Source organism: Lontra canadensis, unplaced genomic scaffold (genome assembly GCF_010015895.1).
Source record: "Lontra canadensis isolate GAN:19392208 unplaced genomic scaffold, GSC_riverotter_1.0 scaffold297, whole genome shotgun sequence".
Classification (NCBI taxonomy): domain Eukaryota; kingdom Metazoa; phylum Chordata; class Mammalia; order Carnivora; family Mustelidae; genus Lontra; species Lontra canadensis.
Genome location: NW_022631291.1, coordinates 83,882 through 108,587, shown reverse-complemented (window position 1 = coordinate 108,587; position 24,706 = coordinate 83,882). Strand labels below are relative to the sequence as shown.

General features: G+C 38.7%; 1 protein-coding gene across 1 annotated transcript in view; it reads left to right on the top strand.

Moving 5' to 3' along the window:
* Positions 1-24,706, top strand: part of LOC116862677 (lysocardiolipin acyltransferase 1) — a 115,702-nt gene that overhangs the window by 40,129 nt on the left and 50,867 nt on the right. The window contains exons 3-4 of the mRNA XM_032850036.1: positions 230-376; positions 6,490-6,606. Coding sequence (XP_032705927.1) covers positions 230-376; positions 6,490-6,606 — 264 coding nt within the window. The remainder of the gene's footprint in view (positions 1-229; positions 377-6,489; positions 6,607-24,706) is intronic.

The window sequence follows — 24,706 nt, the reverse complement described above, 5'->3', positions numbered from 1 at the left end:
CTGGGTTTGACTTGAAAAGAGGTTTTTGAGAATTTTACAAACCCATGAATTTAACAAGAATATTTTCTGGTGTATGTATTACTTAACCCAAGATCAGTGCTGAACTTAAGGTATATCATGAGATCCTTATTAGGATAATAGATAATTCATGATAAAAAATTGAAAAATTCAATAATATGTGGATATTAACAATAAAATTATACGTAACTATTTGTTAAATTGATTCTAGGTTGGGCCATGCAGGCTGCTGCCTATATCTTCATTCATAGGAAATGGAAGGATGACCAGAGCCATTTTGAAGACATAATTGATTATTTTTGTGATATCCGTGAACCACTGCAACTCCTCCTATTCCCAGAAGGGACTGATTTCACAGGTAGGTAGCCTGGGATTGATTCACAGAATTTTGAAACATGAAGGAACTTAGAAATCACTTAGTCTAAACTTCTGTTCTTCAGATGAAATCAGTGAAACCAGTAAGATTAAGGGTCTACCACTAAGGTTATTCACTCTGAATCAGTAGCACACCAGAGCCTAGAATTCCTGGTTTCCAGACCATAGACTTTATGATGGGCAACTCCAAGAGGTTAATATTATTTACACTTGCCATCCTAGAGCTTTGTATTTTAAGTCACATTATATAAGTGTCAGCCTTTTACTTTTATATAATTTCTTACAATTTTTATGGAACCACAAAATTAAACCCCCAAATAGCCAGTGAAATCTTACGAAGAACAAAACGTCATTTTAAAATTCCCTTCCTGGGCACCTGGGTGGCTCAGTGGGTTAAGCCTCTGCCTTAGGCTCAGGTCATGATCTCAGGGTCCTGGGATCGAGGCCCGCATAGGGCTCTATGCTCTGCAGGGAGCCTGCTTCCTCCTCTCTCTCTGCCTGCCTCTCTGCCTACTTGTGATCTCTCTGACAAATAAATAGATAAAATCTTTAAAAAAAAAAAAGAAAAGAAAAGGGTATAATAGTAACCAGTTTCATTTATTGTTGTTTTAAGTTAATATGTTGCCTTTCTCTGGGTATTTTAAAGCCTTATCTCTAATTAAGCAGGAAAGGCTTTGTCCTGTCTTCAAGAAAATTCAGCCTCCACTGAGTTGTGGAGAGGACACAGGAGGACATATTTAAGACTTTTCTACTTTCCTAGATATTAAACTATATATATATATATAGGCCAAGATGCCACTGGATCTCAAGGAATTCTTTAAAAATAAAAAGGAAATACAGTCTTTTATCCTTAATCGGTGGTTCTCACACTTTTTTTTAAAACACGGGTCGTTTTTGTGGATGAAACTGCCTATTGCAGTCTGGAATTTAAGACAGATTGAAGAAGTGTTGTGGTTGAATATTGGCAGGGTGGGATAAGCTTGGACAGGAAGCAGTTCTGTGGAATCCAACTCAAAAGATCAAAATTCTAAAACTGTTAATTCCCTGGTTACTTCAAGAAAGATACAGCAGAATTTGAGAAGGATCTGGTAGATAAAGTTCTGCTGTACAAGAGAAGACAGACTGAAGCAGGGTAGAACTGAAGTCTAAAAATTGCAAATAGGGGTGCCTGGGTGGCTCAGTCATTAAGCAGTTAACTGCCTTTAGCTCATGTCACGATCCCAGGATCCTAGGATTAAGCCCCCCACTAGGCTCCCTGCTTGGCCTGTTCTCCCCCTCCCATTCACATTGCTTGTGTTCCCTCCCCTGCTATGTCTCTTTCTGTCAAAAAAATAAATAAAATCTTTAAAAAAAATCACAGTAGTATGGAGGGCTAGAATATGAACCTGTCTTCCAAATCCTTGATACCAGATGGAGGCAAATGAGAGCTACTGAGAAGGACAACCCTTAGAGCTTCAGAGGGGAGAACATACCAGTTCTCTGTGTACATAATAATTTATGGAACCCAGTACCTACAAAGAGTTCAAGATGAAAAATACAAACTACACAACTATTTAAGTGAATGGGTAACTAAGCCATACTCTGCTACTGAGGAAAATTCAGGTATTTTGGGAAACATTTACTGTTAGGTCCATGGTCAAAGGAATGAGACTGATACAAAGCGAAGTTCGTGAAGCAAAGCTTTTTTTCTCGCCAGGCATCAAGAATCAAACTGACGACTGTTTGGGGCCACCTCTTACAGAGAGGGCGACCCCTCCCTGCCTTACAGACTAACTTTTATAGAGCAAAGGCGATGTGGTTGAGCCTCGCCACACACAGGTGGCCAGTGAGATTGTAACACACAGAGAAAGCTGCACAGTTAGGCTAGGTCCCACACAGGTGTACAATTGAATTACAGTTCACCCCATAGTAGCTGTTTGAACTAGCCTATCACCTTGGTCAGAATTGGCACCCAAAAGGTGGGGCCCACACTCCTTGGTAGCTAGGGAGTCAGTATGCGCGCCCCATTGATTGGATGTCTCCACCTGGCCCGACTCATCCCTGCCTTAGGGCTGTTATCTCCACCTGACCTGACCTGCCCTTGTATTTGGGCTCTGTTATCAGGGACTAGTTGACCATATTTTACTGGTTTCCCAGACTTGTTTTTAAGTAAGCCCCCTGGGGGGGCGGTGGGCAGGGTCAGTTTAAGTTTTACTGCATAAACAACAAAATGGCTGTTCAACCGAGGTGGAGCGGCTCCGGCTAAACGGGCCCTTACATTTACCATTGATACAAGGAAGAACTCTTTGACTTAACCGTTACACGTGGAACTGAACTAAATGAATCATGGCAATTTTTGTTGAATAATATGATGTACTAAAATATATGCTTACTATATAGGTTTGATTTTTATAGTGAGGATTCTAAAAGTACTTGGATCACAGAGGATAATACTGAGGATAATATTGGCTGCATATTGTTTAAGCTTGAAAATATAGGTTGTAAATTAATTGATTCCTAGAGCTCAAATATCACTAGGAAGTTCTGATGGACAGACAGCTGTATTTAAATCTTTTATTACTAAAGAATATATAATACTTAAATTTGGCTGTTGAAATACCAGCTGTATTATAGAAAGTAATTTACTGAGATGATATATGGATTGATATTTGTGAATGCCAAAGCGGACACTAAAGAATGACACCTTTGGATGTTATTTAGTAATTAAGAGCTAATGGAAAAAAAGCTCTGGATTACTGCTACTTTTTGGCATATGAGTGTTAAAATGTTTATATATTAGCTCTTCAAAGCCTCTAAAATTTATATTTAAAACTTTTTTCGGTCTATTTTTTCCTCAAGTGTCTTTTTTACGTGATGAACTTAACCTCTAGTGGCATATTTTCAGGGTCCAGAGTACTCACCATTACATGATGTAGTTGGATATTTTTTAAGTTAAAATGGTATTTACATTTTAAAGCCAACTTTCAAAAGCTAGATTGTTTGCCAAATAGAGAAAACAGATCCTGAAGCTTTCAAAAGGTTTCGTTTTTGTTTTTGTTTTAAACAGGATTATACAGGTAGTTGTAATCCGGGGTAAATGATTATCTTTGTTAATTCAAGGGTGTTTTAATTTTACCACAGTTAACTTGAAACTTGGGATTTTTAAGCCCAAGGGGAATGTTCTGTAACCCTCTTTTAAATTCTGAGTCCAACTTGCTTGCACATTTTCAAAGTAGGGTGTTTAAATATAACTTTACATATATTTTATCTTTATATGCTATTGTTGGTTTAATTTTTTGGGGGGGGGCTATGGAAGTCATATATGTGAACTTGGGAAATTTAGAAACATAGAAAAGAGCACAAAAATTGCTGTAATTCCACTGCCCGTAAATAAACACTATTACAAATTTGGCCCATTGCTTTTTGATCATTTGGTCACAAATGCATGCATGTGTGCACACACACATGTGCATAAGCACACACATACAGTTTTAAACAGTTGTAAAAAAGAATTATACATTTCTTTGCACTTAATGTTATATTATCTTTCCTACCATTATTTATTCTTACAAAACATGTGTTTCGAAGGCTGGGCAGTTCTAGATTATATTGGTTTATTGGGTAGGGTTGTCTAGAAAAAACAGAACCAACGAGATGTGTGTGCATATATGTATGTGTATGTACTTGTGTTTGTGGAGAGTTTGAGATTGAGAGAAATTGAGACGGGAGTTGAGGATTTATTTTAAGGAGTTGGTTCACATGATTGTGGAGGCGTGGCAAGTCAAAAATCTGCAGGTTAAGTTAGCAGGCTGGGGACCCAGGGAAGAGTAACAGTTTCAGTCAGGGGGCAGTCTGGTACAGAATTCTTTCTTGCCGGAGAAGCTTAGTCTTTTTCTGTTTAAGCCTTCAGGTGATCAGATATGGTTCACTCACATTATGGAGAGTAATCTGTTTATATAAAGTCTTCTGATTTAAATAATCTCATTGGAAAATACCTTCACAGAACATCTAGACTAATGTTTGACCCAACTATCTGGGTACTCTGGCTATGCCAGTTTGATACATAAACTTGATCGTAACAATTGGTATACTGTAATTTTGAGTTCTGTTTCTGTGATTGGGAAAGGAAAGCTTTTCTGGGTTTTAACAATTGTAATGCTACATGTAATTAAACACTCTTGTACATAAAACTTCATTTAATAAATGTAATAAATGAGTGCCCTGAAGCTTTATATATAAAACAAAGCCCCTACTTTCATGAAGCTTACATTCTATGAGGAGAGTAAAAACACCAGTCAGTTAACAAAAATGGGTCATATATTCATAAATGCTGTGCAGAGAAATAAAGCAAAATAAGGACAGGGAGAGGAGTTGATAGAGCACAGAGTACTCTTTTATATAAGGTGGTTAAAAGAAGCCCCTTAAATTTCTGTGTAAGTAGAGACTAATTGAACAAAGCAGAAAATGTTGCAGGTGTCTGGGTACAGGGCATTCTGGGTAGGGGAAAGAACATCTGCACAGACCCTAAAGTGAAAACATGCCTAGCTGATTGGAGAACACAGATTGGCCAGTACTGTCTTCAGAGCAGATGGGAGTGCTGGCATTGGAGTGTTACCAGTAGTGAGCTGACAAGACAGGAGGCTGTGGTCAGAAAGAGGGAGGCTAGTGCAGTCTAATAATCAGAGTCTGGGGATGGGTAGATGAAGTGGGGATAGGAGGAAAAATCTGTATCTCTGTGTTTGTCATTATTATCTCTACCTCCCCACATTGTGACTGTATGTTTTTAGTACTTGTGCGCCCATTCTACAGCAGCGTTCAGTTTTGTCTTCAGATCCCTAAAGTCTGTGATGAACTGGAAGAGGAAACTGAAGAGTAGTTAACTGCTTATCTTTGTCGTGTCCCTAGGATTCCTCATTCCGTGGAAGGACCTTCTAGCTGTCTATCAAATGCTGTTTTGGAGTCCCATGTCCAGGATATTCTCCTCAAATGAACATGAGAGGAGCTGTTCCTTTTTTCATGTTTACAGCCTGTACTTTTGCCGGGGACTGTGAATATTTAGTTCTTTAATTCTCAGTTCTTCAATTAAAAAATAGTATGACACCTTTTAGAGGCATGTTCTTTGAATATTTTAGTGTTGTGGCATCCATATATGGTTTTTTTGAGGTTTGAGGACTCCGTGATCTTAAATTTATTCCTAAGAAGGTTGGGTTTATATAGAGAAAGTTTTTTTTCTTGTGACTTGGAATAGGCTATAAATTTCAGGATGCAGCTGAGAGTTGCAGATTCTAACATCTGCTGTCATCAGAAGGTATTTCATGATCTCTCTCAGCAGTTGAGGCCAAATTTCTGAACACTACTTTTTCCAAATATATTTGCTGAATAATGGGTTTGGTTCTTCTTGGAAGTTATAAAGTTACCTCATGGAATGGAAAAAGAAGTTTTTGCCAGCAATTGGAACATATACTTGACTCTGTAACTATATTCAGCCAAACCATGTTCAGATGTTTGTACATGCTGTGCTAATCATGTGCCCATTCTGTTGGGGAGTGGTTTTGGTTAGTAATATTAGCATGCTGTATGCCTGAGCAAGGCAGACATTTCACTTTGCATTGAAGCCCTAAATTACTGGGTTAAAAAAAATTGTTGAGTTGATATATTTGATATATTGGCTACTTATTTTTTCTGGTTGTCCTGGTCCTTACATTTTATTAGTATCTTAGTTTTATTAGCATCTTTTAGTATTTCATTTTTTATTATGCGAAGACTATTTTATGAAAATTTTAGTTTATTCACATTTGATTTGTATTTCAGTTTTTGTTGTACATTGACTACTCTATGAAATCCCTTAAATAATTTAAAAAATTTCAATATGAATTTCAGGAAACAGTTATAAAAAGTCCTATTAATGCTTTATTATAAAAATTTCAAAATTCCAAAAACTCTGTGATCTTTGTTAGGAACCAAAGTGTTTATATCTTCTCAGTCAACTCATATATGCTATATTCAGTAATTACAGATGAATTAACTGCCATTTTATCAAAAAAATTTTCCACTATTTTCTTATCTCACTTACATTCTCTTCTTTTATGGCTTCTCATAGTCTTTTGTTTTGTTTAGAAAACAGCAAGGCTCGAAGTAATGAGTTTGCTGAAAAGAATGGACTTCCGAAATACGAGTACGTCTTACACCCAAGAACTACAGGCTTTACTTTTGTGGTAGAACGTCTAAGAGAAGGTAAGCACCCATCTCAGAAGGCTATGTTTTTATGTTAAGTGGCAATAATTGTTAAACTTTGTATGTAGCCCTTCAATATTTTACAAAGTATGGCTTTTTTCTCAAGATAGAAGATACTTTGTTCTTATACGAAGTTGATCCCATGAGCTAAAATGTCTTATTATGTATTCTTTAGAAATATCAGAGATATCCTTAAAAAATTTTCCTCCTCTCAGAATAGACATTCCATTTTTAAATTTTTCTCAAAGCACCAAAACTTTCTCGAAAGTATCTTAATACTATGCTGTTGTTCTGTATAGCTTAAAAAGTGTTTATGAATTTTTATTCCACTTACTCCAACAAATGATTCTGGTTAGTAGGAAGGCAAATACTACCTCTGTTTTCTAGTTAAGCAGAACTGACATCCAGGGAGGTTAGTAAATTTCTGTAGCTGAGGGAGAGAATGGCATTCTTCTGCTCCCAGTTTGTAGCTCATACTACTACTCACACTTCTCAAGAGCAGTGTCTGTTGACAGGCATGTCAGGATGAGGTGATGCTATTGATGGTATCACATCCATTTAAACATGTACATTTTCATATTTTTTAGGTAAAACAATATACATCTTATTTGTATGTTTATATATTGCTCCATACATATGTTGAGACAAAAAACATATATGAATATATATGGAAAAGGAACTATCCAGAAACATGCTGAAGTGTTACTGATTTTATAAGAATGATTTAAAGCTCAGAGTCACCTAGTGCAAGAAAAATCTTTTTTTTTTTTTGCATGTTTGTGCTCTCCACTCTGATTTCTACCAAGCCATACTGTATGATGATGACATCTATGACAAATTGTCACCCTCCTCTGATAACTGCTACATTGTCATAAAAAAAGTTGCACTTCCTTATGTAAGAAAAGCTGTAAATTTCTTGGGTCTTTCTCTAAGTAGCATCAGTGTTGTTCCTTTAGGGTTTAATAAACTTTAAGATACAAAGTACAGCCAGGCTGAAACACCTTTACAACTAAGTACCCATGATTTACAAAAAATGTATAGTCAATCCAAAATTGCATTGCTAGAGTAAACGGAAAACGTTATCCCTATGAGTTTGGCTTGCTCTTGAAATTCTGTGGTCATAACTGGTATGAAATGGACATGTGGGCTTGATGGTCTTATTGCCCGTGAATACTGAGTGTCCATCTACCCAGTGAAGCCCCTGAAGAACATAGTTCTTCCTGCCTGTGGGATGGGTCAGGGAGGCACTGAGACATTGAAGGGATGTTTTTTGTTGTTGTTGTTTTGTTTTTTTTTTAATGTGGTACCGCTTAACTGTGGCATCCAGCTTAGGCTCACCCTTCTTGTTCAACAATATGTTTTCTATTTTCTCACTAATCTGATAGCTTATAGTATTTAATGATTTCTTTAAAGGTATTTCTGACATCATGGAACACATTCATCTACTAGATTTCTCTGTAAACACAAGCATGCTATTGGAACACATCTTTTACTAATAAAGATCTTCCTAAATGCAGGCAGGATACTAGATTATCTTATCGTGGATAAGGATGTATCTATAGACCTCTCTGTTCTAAAATCTGGAAGATATTTTAGAAGCAAGTTGATTTATAACTTCGGGGAATGTGTGTTACTTAGTCATCATCACTCAAAATACTAGTCAACAACCACAGTGTGTACTTTTTCCTGCTAGAACTGGCAGCTCTTTCCACCCCCACCCCACTGATTCCACCCCCCACATATCAGTAAAAAAAGAGAAACACAGTTAGATGATTCTATTTACTTCAGTTAGAAAAGTAGAATATATTATACACTATAGTAAAGAAATAGGATTATTATGATTATAATAGTAGTAACAGCTAACATTTACTGAGCCTTTACTAAGTACCGGACATTGTGCTAAGTATTTTATATGCATAAGGTCAATTAATCTTGACAAGAACCATGCATGGAAGTTACTGTTACTAATAATGAACTTGTAGGGCAAAACTGAAGCAGAAACTGAGGTGAGGAAGCTTGTCAGAGTTACTGGACTCTGGTTCCTCTGACTGAATATCCCCTCTCTTTCTACTCTAACTTGGTGCCTCTTGTATTTGTAGTATGATTTTAGTTAACAATCTCCAAATCATAAAGCACTTTTGTAACAATAGTAAACTGGTTGGTTTTCCTCAAAAAAGAGCTTTAAAAAGGAAAAAAGAAAAAAAAAAAGGAACTAAGGGTCCAGATCGTGGAGGGATGGTGGTCCCAAAGGAGGAGGTTACGGTTCTGCCTAAGATTAGGGTATCAGGCACACCTAAGGAGGCATCAGGTGGAGAGTCAAGGTCAGTTCCACTCCCTGGGAGCGGGGGCTCATGTCAAATGAACATAAAAGGTGTCATCAAGGATCAGAGGTGAAGAGGACCTTAGAAACCATTCCGTCCAGAGTACCATTTCTAGAAAAGAAACTGAAGCCTCAGAAAGGACCAAACCCAACTTTCTGACCTTTAGGTCCCTGAGATCTGCTTTAGATACTCAAGTTATAGGAAAAAGAAGCTCTGTTAAAACAAATGACCCTTGTAAATAAATTATTCCAGTGGAATCCTAAAGACCATATATTAAAATGATTTATCATAAAGTAACAACTTCACTGCTCATGCATATAACTAAATTCAGCGTTTCCGACATCTGTTTGCCAGTCAGCACTAATGGGCTCATGAGAAGTTTAGGACATCGAGGAGCTAAGGATGAAGTCTTACCAGGAAGGACCAAGTAAATGAAAATGCAAAATGAAAATAGCTTCTGTGCCTCCGTTCAGAATATATTTCCCTGAGATTAAGAACATTTAGAAAACCCACACTTATCCTGAAACAGAGCACCCGTTATATATTATACAGATGTGTTGTTCCTGTAGTAGTAACTGCAAGAAATTTATCCCGAGTACCTTAAATTTCACCATTAATGTACTTGCTTTGTACTTGTATTAGATCATAACCTTCGTAAGGGTATGGAATGTTCTACACATAGTGACCCAATCAGTATGAGTTGAATTAAATATTTTCTTTTATCTGAAAAAATAAGACAAGCACAGTATCCTAGCCTGTTCCCCTTAGTGTATATTACACTGATAGATCAAGGTCACGGATGATTTCAGGTGTGCTTCTAACTTTTCAGTATGATTATGTAAGGCTTTTCAGTACTAGATTAGCCCAAACCCAAAAGGAATTTTTTCCTTTTTTTTTAAAGATTTTATTTATTTGAGTGACAGAGTGAGTGATAGAGACAACACAAGGCAAGGGGAGAGGCAGATGGAAGAAGCAGACTCCCTGCTGAGCTGGGATCCGGTATAGGGCTTGATCCCAGGACCCTGGCATCATGACCTGAGCAGATGCTTAACCACTGAGCCACCCAGGTGCCCCACAAAAGGAATTTTCTAACTTAGAGGAAAAAAGGCTTTTATATGAAAGTTTTTTTTTTTAATTGACAGCTATAATAAATTTATCACATAATTTTAAGCTTTTGTAATTAATTCTCACCAAAAATTAGTTATGTCATCATCATCTCTGGTTCTTCATCATTTTTAATGATAGCTTTACTCTTATTTGGTTTTAAATAAAGATTTGGTCCCACCATTGCTTGATTTTGTTAAATGTTTTATAAGCAATCACTGAGCTGTAACCATGCAATAATTACTTTCACCATTAGGCGGCACAGATGTGTACATTTGAAACAACGAAGTTAGGTTGAAGTGGTTAGGGGTGAGAATAAAACACTTCATATTTGTTTGAGGGTATGTCTTGTTTAAAATATGAGCTTGCCTACAAGAAGTTTATAGTCTTCATGGGTAGATAAGAATACACATGGAAAAATCCAAAACAAAATGGGACTGTACAATACAATTACATGCTAAATTTTATGTATAAATGCTTTGCTGAATAATTATAGGAGTATTCACTAAAGAGATATCATACAGTGTTGAAACACTTCGCTTCTTTAAGAAGCTCCATCTCCCTTGGACCTTAAAGACTATGTGTGATTTGGATAGGCAGAAACAATGATGGCTGAGGGCAGGGTAGGAAGAGTACAAGAGAGGGCATGAACTTTGGGGCAGTAGGAGGCTGAGCAGTAAACAGGCACAATGAATGCGATCAAGCTGAAGACTTGTACTGTAGAATAACAGACAATAGTTAAGAAGGCTCTTTGGAGCCATTGTTGAAAAACACCTTCTACCCCCAAATAATCATCTTTTTAGTCATACATTTCTAGCTGATGTCATTTCAGGCAAATTATCTCATATGTTAAGGCTCTGAAACATCATATTGATATACTTAAGTTTTGGGATTTTTAATTCCAAGTAAAATAATCCATATGTTAACTTCTTTTTAAACTATTTTACTTACTTATTAGAGAGAGAGAGAGAGAAAACATGAGTGGGGGGAGGAGCGGGGGAGAGAGAGAGAAGCAGACTCCCTGCTGAGCAGGGAGCCCGTTGTGGGGCTTGATTCCAGGATCCTGAGATCATGACCTGAGCCAAAAGCAGATGCTTAACTGACTGAACCACCTAGGCACCCCTAAAATAATCCATATTTTAATCTGTGTTTAGCTCATATGCCCAAAGTCTGAATATAAAAGATGCTTTCTTTCTACTAATCTAGGGGATACAGGGCTAGTCGCTAAGGAAAAAATAAACTCCCACTAGGTAGTTTTGATCAGCGTATCTGACCAAACTCTTCAGTCTGTATTCAGGGAGAGAGAATTGTTCACTGGACCCCCGGATTACCTATAGTATCTGGTAGTCCTGTGTTTGGCTCTCTCATTTTGGTCTACAATAGTTCTCATTTGCTCCAAGAAAGTTGGCAATTGCCTAGAAAGTAAAAGCAGTATACCGTAGATAGCTCAGTCTTCAGTGTTTTCGGACTGTTTTAATTTCTTGGACTTTTTGCTTAGTGCATGAGTAAGCATGACTTGCCTGTAGGAAATGTTCTAGTGAGGGACCAAAGATGGCCAGCACAAGCTGCCACTCTCTGTGGCTGACACTGCCTTTATCCTCGTTGATGAGCCTCCCCCAGGACTTCATTTCAGTGACCTTCCTAACAACTGGCATATTTTAGGAGGCTAGGAAGAAAGGCAGACAGACAGACTATTGAAATATTGGGTGCATTAAATGCCATGCACTCTGACTTTTTCATGTGACTTTTTATTGCTGAAAACTATGAAAAAGGATAAGACCTTTCCCTTATGTTAAAAAAAAAATGTAATTATAAAGTAGCCTCTGACATTTGCTAGAATGTTTTCTGAAACCTTTTCCGTTTCCCCAAATTTGCAAATATCTCTGTAGCAGAGCAGTTGACCCTCTTTTGAGATTGTTTTACAGAGAACAAAGCTTTTATCTATTTACGGTGATGAATAGAACACAACAAACCTAAATTATACTGATCAGTAGGAAAGCATGTGGATCAACTAAGGGACTTGGTCCCACACATCACGAAGCAGAAAGGATTTAAGTTTGCCTCAGCAAAATTATATGTGACTTCATGTCAAAGACCTTTGGAGCCTCTCCGGTCGAATCTCTGAATGTCGTGATATGCCTTTAGATCTTTAATTGAATTTCTTTTGTTTTCTTTATTCATTTTAGTTCTTTCATAGGAAAAAATCCAAGCTGCTCATTTAGGATAGATCTTGTCATTATGTTAATGAAAAAAAGTCTTGGTAGCTTTAATGAGAAGTGATGGAAGCCCTATCCTCTGTACATAAAAACCACCATCTAACAGTACCTCTCACATGCCAGACACTGTCATTCATGTGCTTCTCTACCCTGCCCATGCAGTGCTAACACTCAGGGAGCTGTTTAGAACACAGATGCTCAGGTCTGGGCTGAGACCTGCTGCGTGAATCAAAGTCTGAAAGTAGGGTCCTGAGCTCTTAGCCACCCCACTAGTCACTGTCCTACAGACCCCTTCATTTTTATGACTGCAGTAGGCGACGCTTTGCCCCATGCCAGCCTTGAGGAGACGGACACATTTTAGCAACTTGCCCAGGGTCACATGGCTGCTGAGTGCTGCATGGTTTCAGCTCCGCTCTATTTGATGCCAAAGCCCATGTTCTTCCCACCGTGTAGTAAGTTAACAGTTTTTCTATGCCAAGTGCTTCAAAAATGTAATCTTTATGGTTTTTTTTTTTTTTTTCTTTTCCCTTTCCAAGACTTCTCTCTGGTATCCTTGGCTTATACTGTGCATGTTGTTTAAACGGAAAAATATATCAAGGGTTTCCTTTTTAAAGTAAAGCACGTCCTTTATTTTTCTGGCTCCTGTATTTACTGGCTCCCCCTCCATTTCTGTAATCCTTAAAGCAAAACAAAGAAACATAACATTCATACTATCTGTCCTTTAAAATTGTGGTTCTGTTTTTTTCTTTCTTGCACCAAGTCTCCAAAAAAAAAAAAAAAAAAAAAAAATTGCCTAATGACCTGATTTTTCTCAGTACTAGCTCACTTCCTATAAAAATGGGATATTTATCATAAAAACAATATATTTTTAATTAAAAATTGGGAAATTAATTATAAAGCAGAAAAAGGTACCCGTAGTCTGGTCAGTTACTTCTCAGAAATACTGCTGCATACTTTTTGATAGAAACTCTTCTTGTGTTTTTCCACATGTATTCATATATAGCAAACAAAATTAAATCATCATATATTTTGTTTCAGAAATTTTTTAACTTATGTTAATGTTTTCTCATTATCCTTGAATAATTTTTATATGTTAATATATGCATGTATCAGATAGAAGGACCACTATTTATTAAACTAGTCCTCTGTTGTTCAAAGTTAAAACTGCTTCCAATTTACCACCCTTATAAATAATACCAAAGTATGCATAAATCTCTGTAATTCTTCCCTTGGGATATATTTCCAAGTCTAATTACTGAGTCAAAGAGTATACATTTTTTTTAAGGTTTTAAAAATTGTATTCCTATTCTGTCCTATTTCATTCGGCCACCAAATTCTATTAATGTTGGTCATTAGAGAGACATGGCAATGGTCATTAGAGAGACATCCCCCCCTTCCTGTGTTTTCACAGTGGCCTGAATGGATGGGCTCCCACTACTTCTCCTTTGTACTTTCTGGCTTTCTGACTGGTTGGCCTCTGGTTTCTTCTTTGCTAAGTCATACTGCATTCAGCTCTCAGTCAGTGTTCATAATGTACCACTCTAACGAAACTGTGTATGTGTTTATTTGTTCAGTAAATGGTTTTTTGGGTACATATGTTGTTTGGCCTGCTGAGATACGAAGACACAGCCCATTCCTGTGAGTATCATAAGGTTTAGAAAACAATCATAATGCAGTGTCATAAGAGATATGAATACAAAGCATCTTGAGGACATATAGAAAGGTTAGTTCGTCTTTACCTAAAGGGACACTGAAGAGGTGGCATATGAGCTGAGAATTAAAGAATAATTGGCATTTTCCAGGGAGGAAAGTCATTTAAATATTTGCAGCACTTCCATATTCCTTGGTCGGAACTTTCTATAATATGGTTCCAATCTACTTTTTAAATTTACCACTCAGACCCCCCTTCATGCCATGTGAGCCAGCCTATTTGAATTAATGGACTATTCTGGACTGTGCCTTATGCCTTCTGAATTTTGCCTCTGGTTAAGTCTGTCCAGGTTAAAACCTGTAGTGCTTTGCTCTTTTCTTTAACCGCTGAATACTGTTCTTCCTTTAATGATCTTCTTCTAAGAGTCCATTCCTATTTTCCCCAGTTGTCAGTCAGTCTGAACTGAGTATCTTTCTTTTTCCTCTCTAATAGGGCTCAACATAAAGGACCTTTTACTAACAGCTGCTCTAATACATTTTACTTCTTAATTTGTTAAAAGGACAGCAGTGGTCATGTCACCTAGACCATTAGGGCAAAGATTTTATTTCTAAATCTACCGAATACCTTTCTATCTCTATCTTACGTCTCCTCTTAGTGACAGCTTATACTGTTGATTCTTGTTGAAATACTCTTCCCCTCTGGGCTTCTCATTTTTTTCTCCTGCATCTCTGGCCACTTCTCAAGACTCTCCTGCAGGTTCCTCCTACTTCTGTGTCCATTCAATATCTGTGTTCTTCATAAGGCTCGCTTGGGTTCCTTTGTTCTCTCATTGCATACATTCTCCCAGGCCATGTCACTCAGGTTGGTGGCTTAAATGATTAACCATATGCTCATGGCTTCTGAGTCTTCTGTTCATAAAGCCCTTCCTTCATGCAGAGCCATATGTGTGACCTTTGTCACTTTGGAGGTGCTATAGCCCCTTCATCTTCAGTGTTGAAAATTGAACTTGTCATTTTCCCCTAAACAGCTTTTCCTCCTGTACGCCCCACAGCACATAATGCTGGTGGTGTTATGAAGATAATGGTAATAATGGCTAAGATGGAGTACTTACATACCAGGAGTGTTCTGAGTGCTTCACGTGAACTCAGTCATTTAATTTTTAGAGGAGGTTTTATTATCATCTTCGTTTCATGCATAAGGAAGCCCACATAAGAGAAGTTCAGTAACAGTCCAGGGTTTCCACCTTTGAAATGGCAGAGCTGGGGAGCCTTTGCCTTCACCAGTATGCGTCATTGACTCACTTACTCCAGTTACAGTCTGGGTGTCATTCTTGGACCAGCCCCTTTTTCTAGCAGACAGTGAAATCCCAACCAGTGCCTTTGGGTTCTGTCTCTTCTTTGTCTCTCACGTTCACTCTTTTCCTTCTCACTGCCATCATATCTCCCCTGAGTTCTCATACAGTGGCTCAGCAGGGCTTCCTGTTCTGGGCTTGCCTTAAACAGGCCTTTCTCCACATTGAACTGGAACTTCAGGCCTTTTTCTGAGTGAGGGAGGCGGCACGCTAAGTGAGTTGCTCTGGCTCTGGAGTCCAAAGACCTGGGTTAGAATCCTGGCATCACCCGAATGAGCAGTGTGTCCCTCAGTGAGCCTTAGTTTCATCCTCTGTAAAATCGAACAACAGTGTTTACTTTACAGGACTCTTATAAGGATTCAGTGCAGTGTATAAAGCACTTAGCATAGTACCCAGGAAAGAGGAGGCACTCAGTAAATGTTTCAGTGCAGATTTCATTGTGTCAGCTTCTGGCTGAAACTTGTCTGGGGTTTAACAATGCTGCAGGGTTAAACTTACTTTCTTTTAACGGGGTTTACCAGACCTTCATGACCTGGCCCTTGCTTACCCCTTCTGGCCTCTCTCTCATCTCCTTTGTCCTCCTTTTTGTCCTTGCCTTCCTGAACTGCTTCCCACTCCCAGAGTGCACAGTACTCCAGAACCTTCCCTATGAGGGCACAGCCCTTCCTACTAGCCTGTAGGTCTCAGCATAGGTTAGCAGTTCATTCAGGAAGCCTTCCCAGCTGTCTTAGACATTTGTGTTCCCCCAGATGAGTGCTTTCCCTCCTATACTTGCCCTGCATAAATGTTTTTACTACTGTCTTATTCTTGTTTGTCTCTTTCATCTGTTAACTTTCAGTTTCCTGACCTTTAGAATTCAGTCTGTCTCACTTGCCATTTTGATCCCCAGGCTTCAGCATAGGCCTAGCATATAATCCTCTTTAAGATTTTTGAACCCATTAGCTAACTGGCTGATGTACTTTTATACCCTCCTATGTTCCCATGAAGAATGAAAGTGTACAATGTAAGTAAGTATGCTACAATGACAGCAGCACCACAATAGTAGAGAATTAAAGGGTAAATAAGGGTGTGATGTGAGGTTGGTATACAAAATATAGTGTTCTAAGGTTAATATACAAAATACACAAGATTCTATGTTCCTATAAAATAAGGGTCCATAAATTGGCTCTGAGCTTTCTGACATCTTCTCTAGAGGGAAACAGGGAAACTAAACGGTATCATTGACAAGATCCATAAGGTTAGAGCAAATCACATGCTCATAAAAAGTATGACCATTTCCAAAAGACTTGGGTGAAGGATCTCCTGGGGTTCCTCACAGAGGACATTGTGCCCTGTTGTGACCAGTGCCCTTACAGCATCTTTATGCTAAGTGTCCCACGTAGCCTCAGGGCGTCCATCCACATGGCTGAGAGGAGAATGAGAAAGAGCACTTCAGTGAAGGCAGTCTCCGAAGAGGCCAGAGCATCATGCTGCGTAGGATTTAGAGTGTCTCGATGCTAAATGTTGGGAGAGACTGCACGTCTCCTACCCATTCTCCGTTAATGGGATTTCACTCACTGACGTTCAGGGGAGAGTTAGTTCACACGGGGTTTGAGAGCTCTTCCTAAAGCCTCTGTTCTACAGGTAACTTGTAGTTCGAGTTGACCTGTGGGGCCAGGGACTTTCACTAGTAGAATTCTCTTAGGGACATTGAGGAATTTATCGAGTGAAGCCTCCCATGAGACGTGAAGGCAACCTCACCTCTGAACTGAGGCGGGCCAGTGTGTTTCTTACAAGACAGTTAGGATTTTTGTGTATTTGTGTCCTCTGCAGTGTGTAACAAAACTATTGCCCAAAGCTAAGTCCCCCGCCTGTCTGGCCTTTCTGGACTTGTTTCTTGCTGTGTGACTCTTTGCCCTCTCTTCTGTCCCGCCATGTGGAGTATACTTTTCTCATGCTATTCCTTTTCCTAAACTGTCCCAGTCACCTGGGTATCTCCTGTTGATCCTTCAGAATGGTTGAAATGACTTGTCAGCTTCACAGTCCCCTGACTTCTCCAGGTTCTTGGGGTTCCCTCTTCTTACTGTCATTTATGCATTTGTCTTAATCACTTCTTTCATTCTCTTCCATAATCAGGTGTTTTGTCAGTCTTTCTCTCCCTTGGACACTGAGCTCCTTTAGGGTAGATAGCAGTCTCATTTATTTTTCTGTTTGAGCACCTAGTTTGCTGTCATGACTATTACAGTTACTCCGTATATTTATGGTTTGTACAAATTTTTGTAGATGACCTGTTTTCAGCCTCGTACATGTACTGTGCATTGCATATGCTTATCTGTGCACATCTGATTAGTACTGCCCCTCCCACCTTCAGTCTAGTGATCACTCAGCAGATCCTGAGTCACATGGACCCTTTCATTGCAACAGAGGAGAGATTCATGACAGTTCTAGAGGGTGTGTAGGCAGGTGTACAGTCGATAATAAATGCTGTCTTAAGACGGTTTTCTTTTTTTAATTACCAAAGAACAAAAGTAAGGCTGATTTCTTGGTTGTTAATTGTTATTGTTCTTTTTAGATAATCTATGCTTTTATAAGGGGCATAACAGGAACATGTTATTTTTAACTGAACAAGGTCTTGACATTTGATCGTGTAAGAATCAATATGGAATTGGGTTCTTAAGGAGGGTTTTCCCTAGTTTGTTAGTATTTCTCTCCTCCGTGAGTTTCAGATTCTGAGATGGTGCTAAGGAAGACAGTCACTGCAGCCTAGGGCCTTGTGTACTGCTTCACTTTTAAGTAGGAGGAAAATCTTGCTTTGGGGCTATCTGTTATTTCTCTAACACCAGTCAGGTGTGATGAATTCCTGCTAGTGAAGGTAGGCCAGGATGATAATGAGTGCATGTGTAATGGCACCATTAATATTCTTGAAATACATACTCCAGTATTGATTAGATTATCATTTTCTTAGGTAAGTGAAAATGATATACATGGTGTATTTTACTCATTTGAAAGGTTTGTCTTTACCTAAGTATTGATGCTCTGTTACAATGTTTATATTGTTTTCTTAAGAGTAACATGCTGAAAAATGCTGGTAACTGTGACACTTACAAAATATGTTTATTTTAAAATTCACCATGGTGGAAGATGCCGTGTAAGTAAAATTTGTGGACTTGCCTTTGAGTGAGAACTTTCTGCATACTGTACCCTGATTGCAAAGAATATTGTTACATACATTAAGACGTTCTGTCGATTTTCCCTCTGAAGGCAGAAGTGAGGACACAGTAGTAGTTCCGTCCATCACCGGGTGGCATTACACACTACATTGTCATGTCCTTATCATGTTGAACTAAAGCAAGTGAGAAGAATTGTGGTGCAAATGCAATATGTATGTAACAATATGCTTTAGTTTCCTGTTCGTGTGAAAATCAGATTTATTCTCCTAGAAGTTCAGTTGTCAGCCTGAATCTAAACACTCTGGATCCTTGAACCCAGAAATTCATTTTAACAGGCACTTACGACTGCCTTTTGGTTTTATGTAGTATGTAATTTCTTTGTGGATGTGTTATCTTTCTTTTTTGGGTTTGTCCAAAAAAGCTTTACCTTGTTTCTCCTTTATTCTGGGCATGTGTCCATTGCATTATTTATAAAAGGTTGTACCTTTTCTCTTTTAGCTTTATAGATTTTTTTTCTTCCTTATTGAAAGTATTTTCTGGGGTGCCTGGGTGGCTCATTCTTTAAGCATCTGCCTTCGGCTCAGGTCATGATCCGGGGGTCCTGGGACTGAACCCCACATTGGCCTCCCTGCTTGGCGGGAAGTCTGCTTCTCCCACTCCCACTCCACCTGCTTGTGTTCCCTCTCTCTGTGTTTCTGTCAAATAAATGAATAAAATCTTAAAAATATATATATTTTCTGTGGCTTTTTCCATTTGCTAGGACCTTTTCTTATTTTTTTTAAAATACTTTGATGTTTGAGAAATGCAAAGGTATTGTTTTTTTTTTAATTTTTTAAATTCTTTTCAGTGTACCAGAATTTATTGTTTATGTACCACACCCAGTGCTCCATGCAATACGTGCCCTCCATCATACCCACCACCAGGCTCAACCAACCTCCTACCCCCGCCCCTTCAAAACCCTCAGATTGTTTTTCAGAGTCCATAGTCTCTAAATGGTTCATCTCCCCCTCCAATTTCCCCCAACTCCCTTCTCCTCTCCATCTCCCCATATCCTCTGTGTTATCTCTTATGCTCCACAATAAGTGAAACCATATGATAATTGACTCTCTCTGCTTGACTTATTTCACTCAGCATAATCTCTTCCAGTCCCGTCCATGTTGATATAAAAGTTGGGTATTCATCCTTTCTGATGGAGGCATAATACTCCATAATGTATATGGACCACATCTTCCTTATCCATTCGTCTGTTGAAGGGCATCTTGGTTCTTTCCACAGTTTAGCGACCGTGGCCATTGCTGCTATGAACATCGGGGTACAGATGGCCCTTCTTTTCACTACATCTGTATCTTTGGGGTAAATACCCAGTAGTGCAACTGCAGGGTCATAGGGAAGCTCTATTTTTAATTTTTTAAATTTTTTATTTTTTTATAAACATATAATGTATTATTAGCCCCAGGGGTACAGGTCTGTGAATCACCAGGTTTATACACTTCACAGCACTCACCATAGTACATACCCTCCCCAATGTCCATAACCCCACCACCCTCTTCTGACCCCCCTCCCCCCAGCAACCCTCAGTTTGTTTTGTGAGATTGAGTCTCTTGTGCTTTGTCTCCCTCCCGATCTCACCTTGTTTCATTTACTCTTTTCCTACCCCCAAACCCCCCCCCCATTGCCTCTCCACTTCCTCATATCAGGGAGATCATATGATAGTTGTCTTTCTCCGATTGATTTAGAGAAACACAAAGGTATTGTTAAAACAACAGTGTGTGTGTGTGCTGTGTACTTGCAGACCAAGTTCATGCACCATCACCTTTTAAAAAATAGATTCTGATAAAAAATCAGCCCCATAGGAACATGGAACCTAAATACAGAAATTGTTTATGTAGTAATGTTGAAAAATATCTGGACAGCTTTCTGAATGAATCATTTTCTCTCTTCTGCATACAATATTTTTATATGTGATATAAATTTTACTTATGTATAATGTCATCATATATATTTCATAATATAGACACCCTGTACTTATCATCCATTTGCTCCAAACACCCAAATTCACTTTGCCATAAAATCTGGACTGAGCAAAACAAGTCCTGGTGCAGTTAAAAAAAAAATTTTTTTTTTAAGATTTTCTCTCTTTATTTGAGAGCGACACACAGAGATAACAACAGAGAGCACAAGCAGGGAGGAGAAGGAGAAGCAGGCTCCTCCTCTGAGGAGGGGGCTGATGCTACTACCTGGCTCCCTCCCAGGACAGTGGGGTCATGATCTGAGCCAAAGGCAGATGCTGGACCCATGGAGCCACCCAGGTGCCCACTCCTGGTGCAGTTATCATGAGGTGGCTCTTCTGCACCGCAGGAAGGGGGAGATGAAAGTACATTAGGAACTTTCTAAAATTAAGTTGCTTTCTCCTAACACAGTTATGTAGGAGAGGAAAGCGTGTGTGTCCTCAATGGCTTTCATTCCTTCTGCATAAGACACGTGACCACATAATGGAAATTCCAAGTATTCTCCTACTTGGTAAGATTATTGACGTAGAGAATCTGTTAGAGCATGCACGTACACTCCACGTGCCCATTTTAGTGTGCTTATTTTGTGATAATAACTTCATGCAAATACTTTCCATCATGGCTTAGTCATCTTTTTCATAGGAAATGATAATTGAAAGAGAAACTAGAGTATCCACTGACTTAACATTTATTTCTCGTTTTTTTTTTTTTTTAATAAAGTAGCTCTTCCAGTTACAGTCTTATCTGAATGTAATAAACTAGCAGTAATCCATGATATGCTAGATTCTTTTCATGCTAATATTTTCATGGGGAAATAGAAAGCTGTCTTAAATCTTTGGACTGCAAGCGTCCTGTTAGTGCACTTTTTTGTCGTCATTGTTCTCTCGTTTGTGTTAAAGGCCTCTTGTAGGGACTAAAATGCTTCTCCAGCAAATATTTCAGTACTGTTAAGTAAACATCTGTCTCTGAGTCCTTATTTATTCTAAACACCTCACCTTTGATACTGTGAGGGTGTTTTACAGTTTCTCAGATAATAACATAGGGTATTTGTGTTGAGGGTTGTTTTATTTGTGGGTTAATAGCTGCTTTCTTTGAAGTGATAGATTATATCACCCAAAACTATTCATTCTTTGGATTAATTCTGCACTGTATAAATGTAGTCTGAAAGTAGTTTGGGGTTTCAAGTGGGAAATTTTTTTTTGAAATCCTGTATTCATAGTTTATGGTTTGTATTTCCCATTTCCTCACAGCTTGAAAATGGCCTTTAGCAGAAGATCAGATAAGTAAAACACAGCCTCCACTGCCAAGGTCAGGTATTAGGGGATATGTGTGCATAGGCCTTGAAGGGAAGGCATGTTATTACCCAAACAGAAAGTGTGCTCTAGCCAAACATGAACTTTAGCAGTGACCTTCTTAGAGGTCAAGGCACAAGGGGCCTTCCCACACCTTACTCATTGGGGGTGAAGTTCTTGCTGATTTACAATGGTCATGAATTAATTTGTAGTAGAAGTGTTAGACAGTGCCTGTTTTAGCCATAGTTATCATTGCTCCTGGGTAGCAGATCTGAGTTCCTCAACCAGATAAAGAGCACTCCTCAAAGCTGGACAACCAGCTACCCTATTTTTGCAGACTGCTCTTAGATGTCCTTGTTATAGAAGGTCTACGACTTGGCCATGCTGTGCTTCTTCTCGGGAGTGGAACTTCACAGTGTTGGTGGGAGTACATGGAAGTTATTTTGCACGTTCTTTTCTGTGTCCTAAGACTTGCTTGCTTTCTTCGAGGACATAATTTTAATAAGTACACTAGGTTCATCATAGATCCAGATGAGGTTTCCAAATAGTTTACCAATTAATTTTTGTTAAAGAAATTATTAATAAACTTTCTTATCAGTAAAAATGTAATTAATATGTTGATCTCAATATTAGTTTCCCTAGTAATTCAGGTAGACTGTAGCCACCACTTATGTTACTGAATCAGTCATGACGAAGGCTTCTATTTTAATAGATTAGGAATGGACTGGTTTTTGTTTAGACTTGACAGACTAATAGAGTTCAGGCAAAGAGAAACATTATAAAAAGTTTGTCCTGTAATGTACTGTTATTAAAATTTAACTAAAGGTGTTTGTATTTAAATATTCTAAACAAAGCGTCCTTTTTTGATAAGTGTATGTAACCTGAATCTTAGGTAAGGCCTGTGTTTTATATTTAATACTATGTGATCAGGCATGCTGGTGATAGCATCAGAGTAAAAAATTATGAGCATATCCCTATGCTCACATTTGGAAAGTCAGTGTATGTTCAAGTACCACAGAAGCAATTTATGAGCATAGAGTAGAGAAGGGTTGTAGTGAGCAGGCATAATAAGGGGGAGAGTTTAGGGAACTGGACCTTGAATTAGATCTTGAGGAATAGTAGGATTTGATTTGGTAAAGAAATTGAGAGAACAGTCAATGTTGGGAGATCCAGCAGTGGAGACTGGTCTGACTGGAGGCCAGAGTTCATCTAAGTTCATCTGATGTTAGAAAGGTTGTCTTAGTTGTCATGAAGCCTCACTTTTAACAGAATAGAAGCTAAATGGAATCAGAACTAGTGGGAGTAAAGTAGTATTTATGACTTTATAAATACTTGGGAGCTGGAGAGTAAATGGTTCTCTTCTCAGTATTCTAAAAGAATTGATTATCTTAGAAAGCAGTTTGTTCCTTGTTCTCAGTAAAGTAAGATCTGTTGGCATTGTCATCGTCATAGTCATCCCAAAAAGTCCTATTTTGAGCTTTCTGCATTAATTATGTGCAGTTTAAAGGAAGACTCAGTAAAAGTAATTGCATCTCATGTTTTTTTTTCCCCATCTCTTTTGATCCACGAGTGAGGTATTTACAGGCTGTATGATGGCATATAGTAGGAAAAAAGTATGACTCATCCTAATTACAAAGCTGTTTCCTAGGAATCATTGGACAAATGTCTTATTTTTGTCTTTACAAATGGTTTTGAGACTTTAAGAAACATCTTGGCCTTTCTGTATGTAGTGGTAAATGGACATAATTTTATATTTCCAAATACTGATTTATCTAAATAAGACTTTTTCAGCATTAATTGGCCTTTTTAGTAAGGTCAGATGCTCATGGACTTTGAGTCATTCTCTGAGACATCTGCAACTTCTCTGAAATTCGAGGTGCTGATAGACTCTTTATTTGCAGACTCTGTGAAGAACCTTTGGGTGCAACAACTAGGTGGTGTGTGTTGACTTTGGTGAGAGTAGTTTCTCAGTAATGGGGGTTCCAGAAGCCAGATTTGAGTGGAGTGAAGATGGATATAAGTGGAGACAGCAAGTTTCCAGTAGGTAGGTGACTCCTACCAGGAGTTCAATGGTAAAGGAAAGGGCAGAGCAGGAGTCGTCACAAGAAGGGGAAAGCTGTATCAAGGATGACCAGGGAAATATTTTCAGAGGTGGGGAAAATTCAGTAGAGGAAAAGCGGAACATGAAATGGATTCATCATGGAGTAGATTTTCTCAGAAATCACAAGTAGTAGTGACAGTAGTATTGGAAATCATAAGACCATAGCACTGGACATCACCACTACAAGCAAAGGAAAGGGGATTCCTCATCTGCTAAGGCAGGAGAGGCTTATTTTGGTTTAGGGAATAGGTGGCAAGACAGGGAGCCATGCTCTTGTCAGATGAGAGTTTAGGGAATTTGAGGGGGATGATCGGGTGTGTAAGACACAGAAGTGATTAATCAGAGTCTGGAATAGTTGCTGTGGAAAATGAGAAAAGGAAGCTGATAAAAACAACTGAAAGTGGTGCTGAGCTCTCTGACCTCAGGCTACAGGCCCCATCTGGCTTCCCATCACAGCCTTAAGCTCCATCTGAAGCCATGACTCACAGTTGTCTGCCCTGGCCTGACGCCTCCCAACTGCCTGCAACACTTCTGTCTTTTCTGCCTCTGATCAGACCTACCTGTTAAAATCCAGCCCAGATAGACCATTTCTGGATCTCTTCAGCTGGAAGACCAGTCCCTCCAGGCTTCTACAACATTTGAACCACACTTAAGAATCACGTAATTTGCAAATATATATCTTACGTTCTTTGGAATAAGAGTCATGGGTTTGTCAGCCTCCCGTGTGTGCCTCCTTCCCTCCCCATCTCTGTCACCCTTTCTCTTTCTCTCCCTTCCAGTGCTACTGTACTGTTCAGTAAATACCCAATGACTAAATTAAGGCAGATCCACTACAGCCAAATTGTATAAGAGAATGGTGGCCTTCTATAGAAAGGTAGTTTGTCGGAATTCTTTACCAGGCTAATC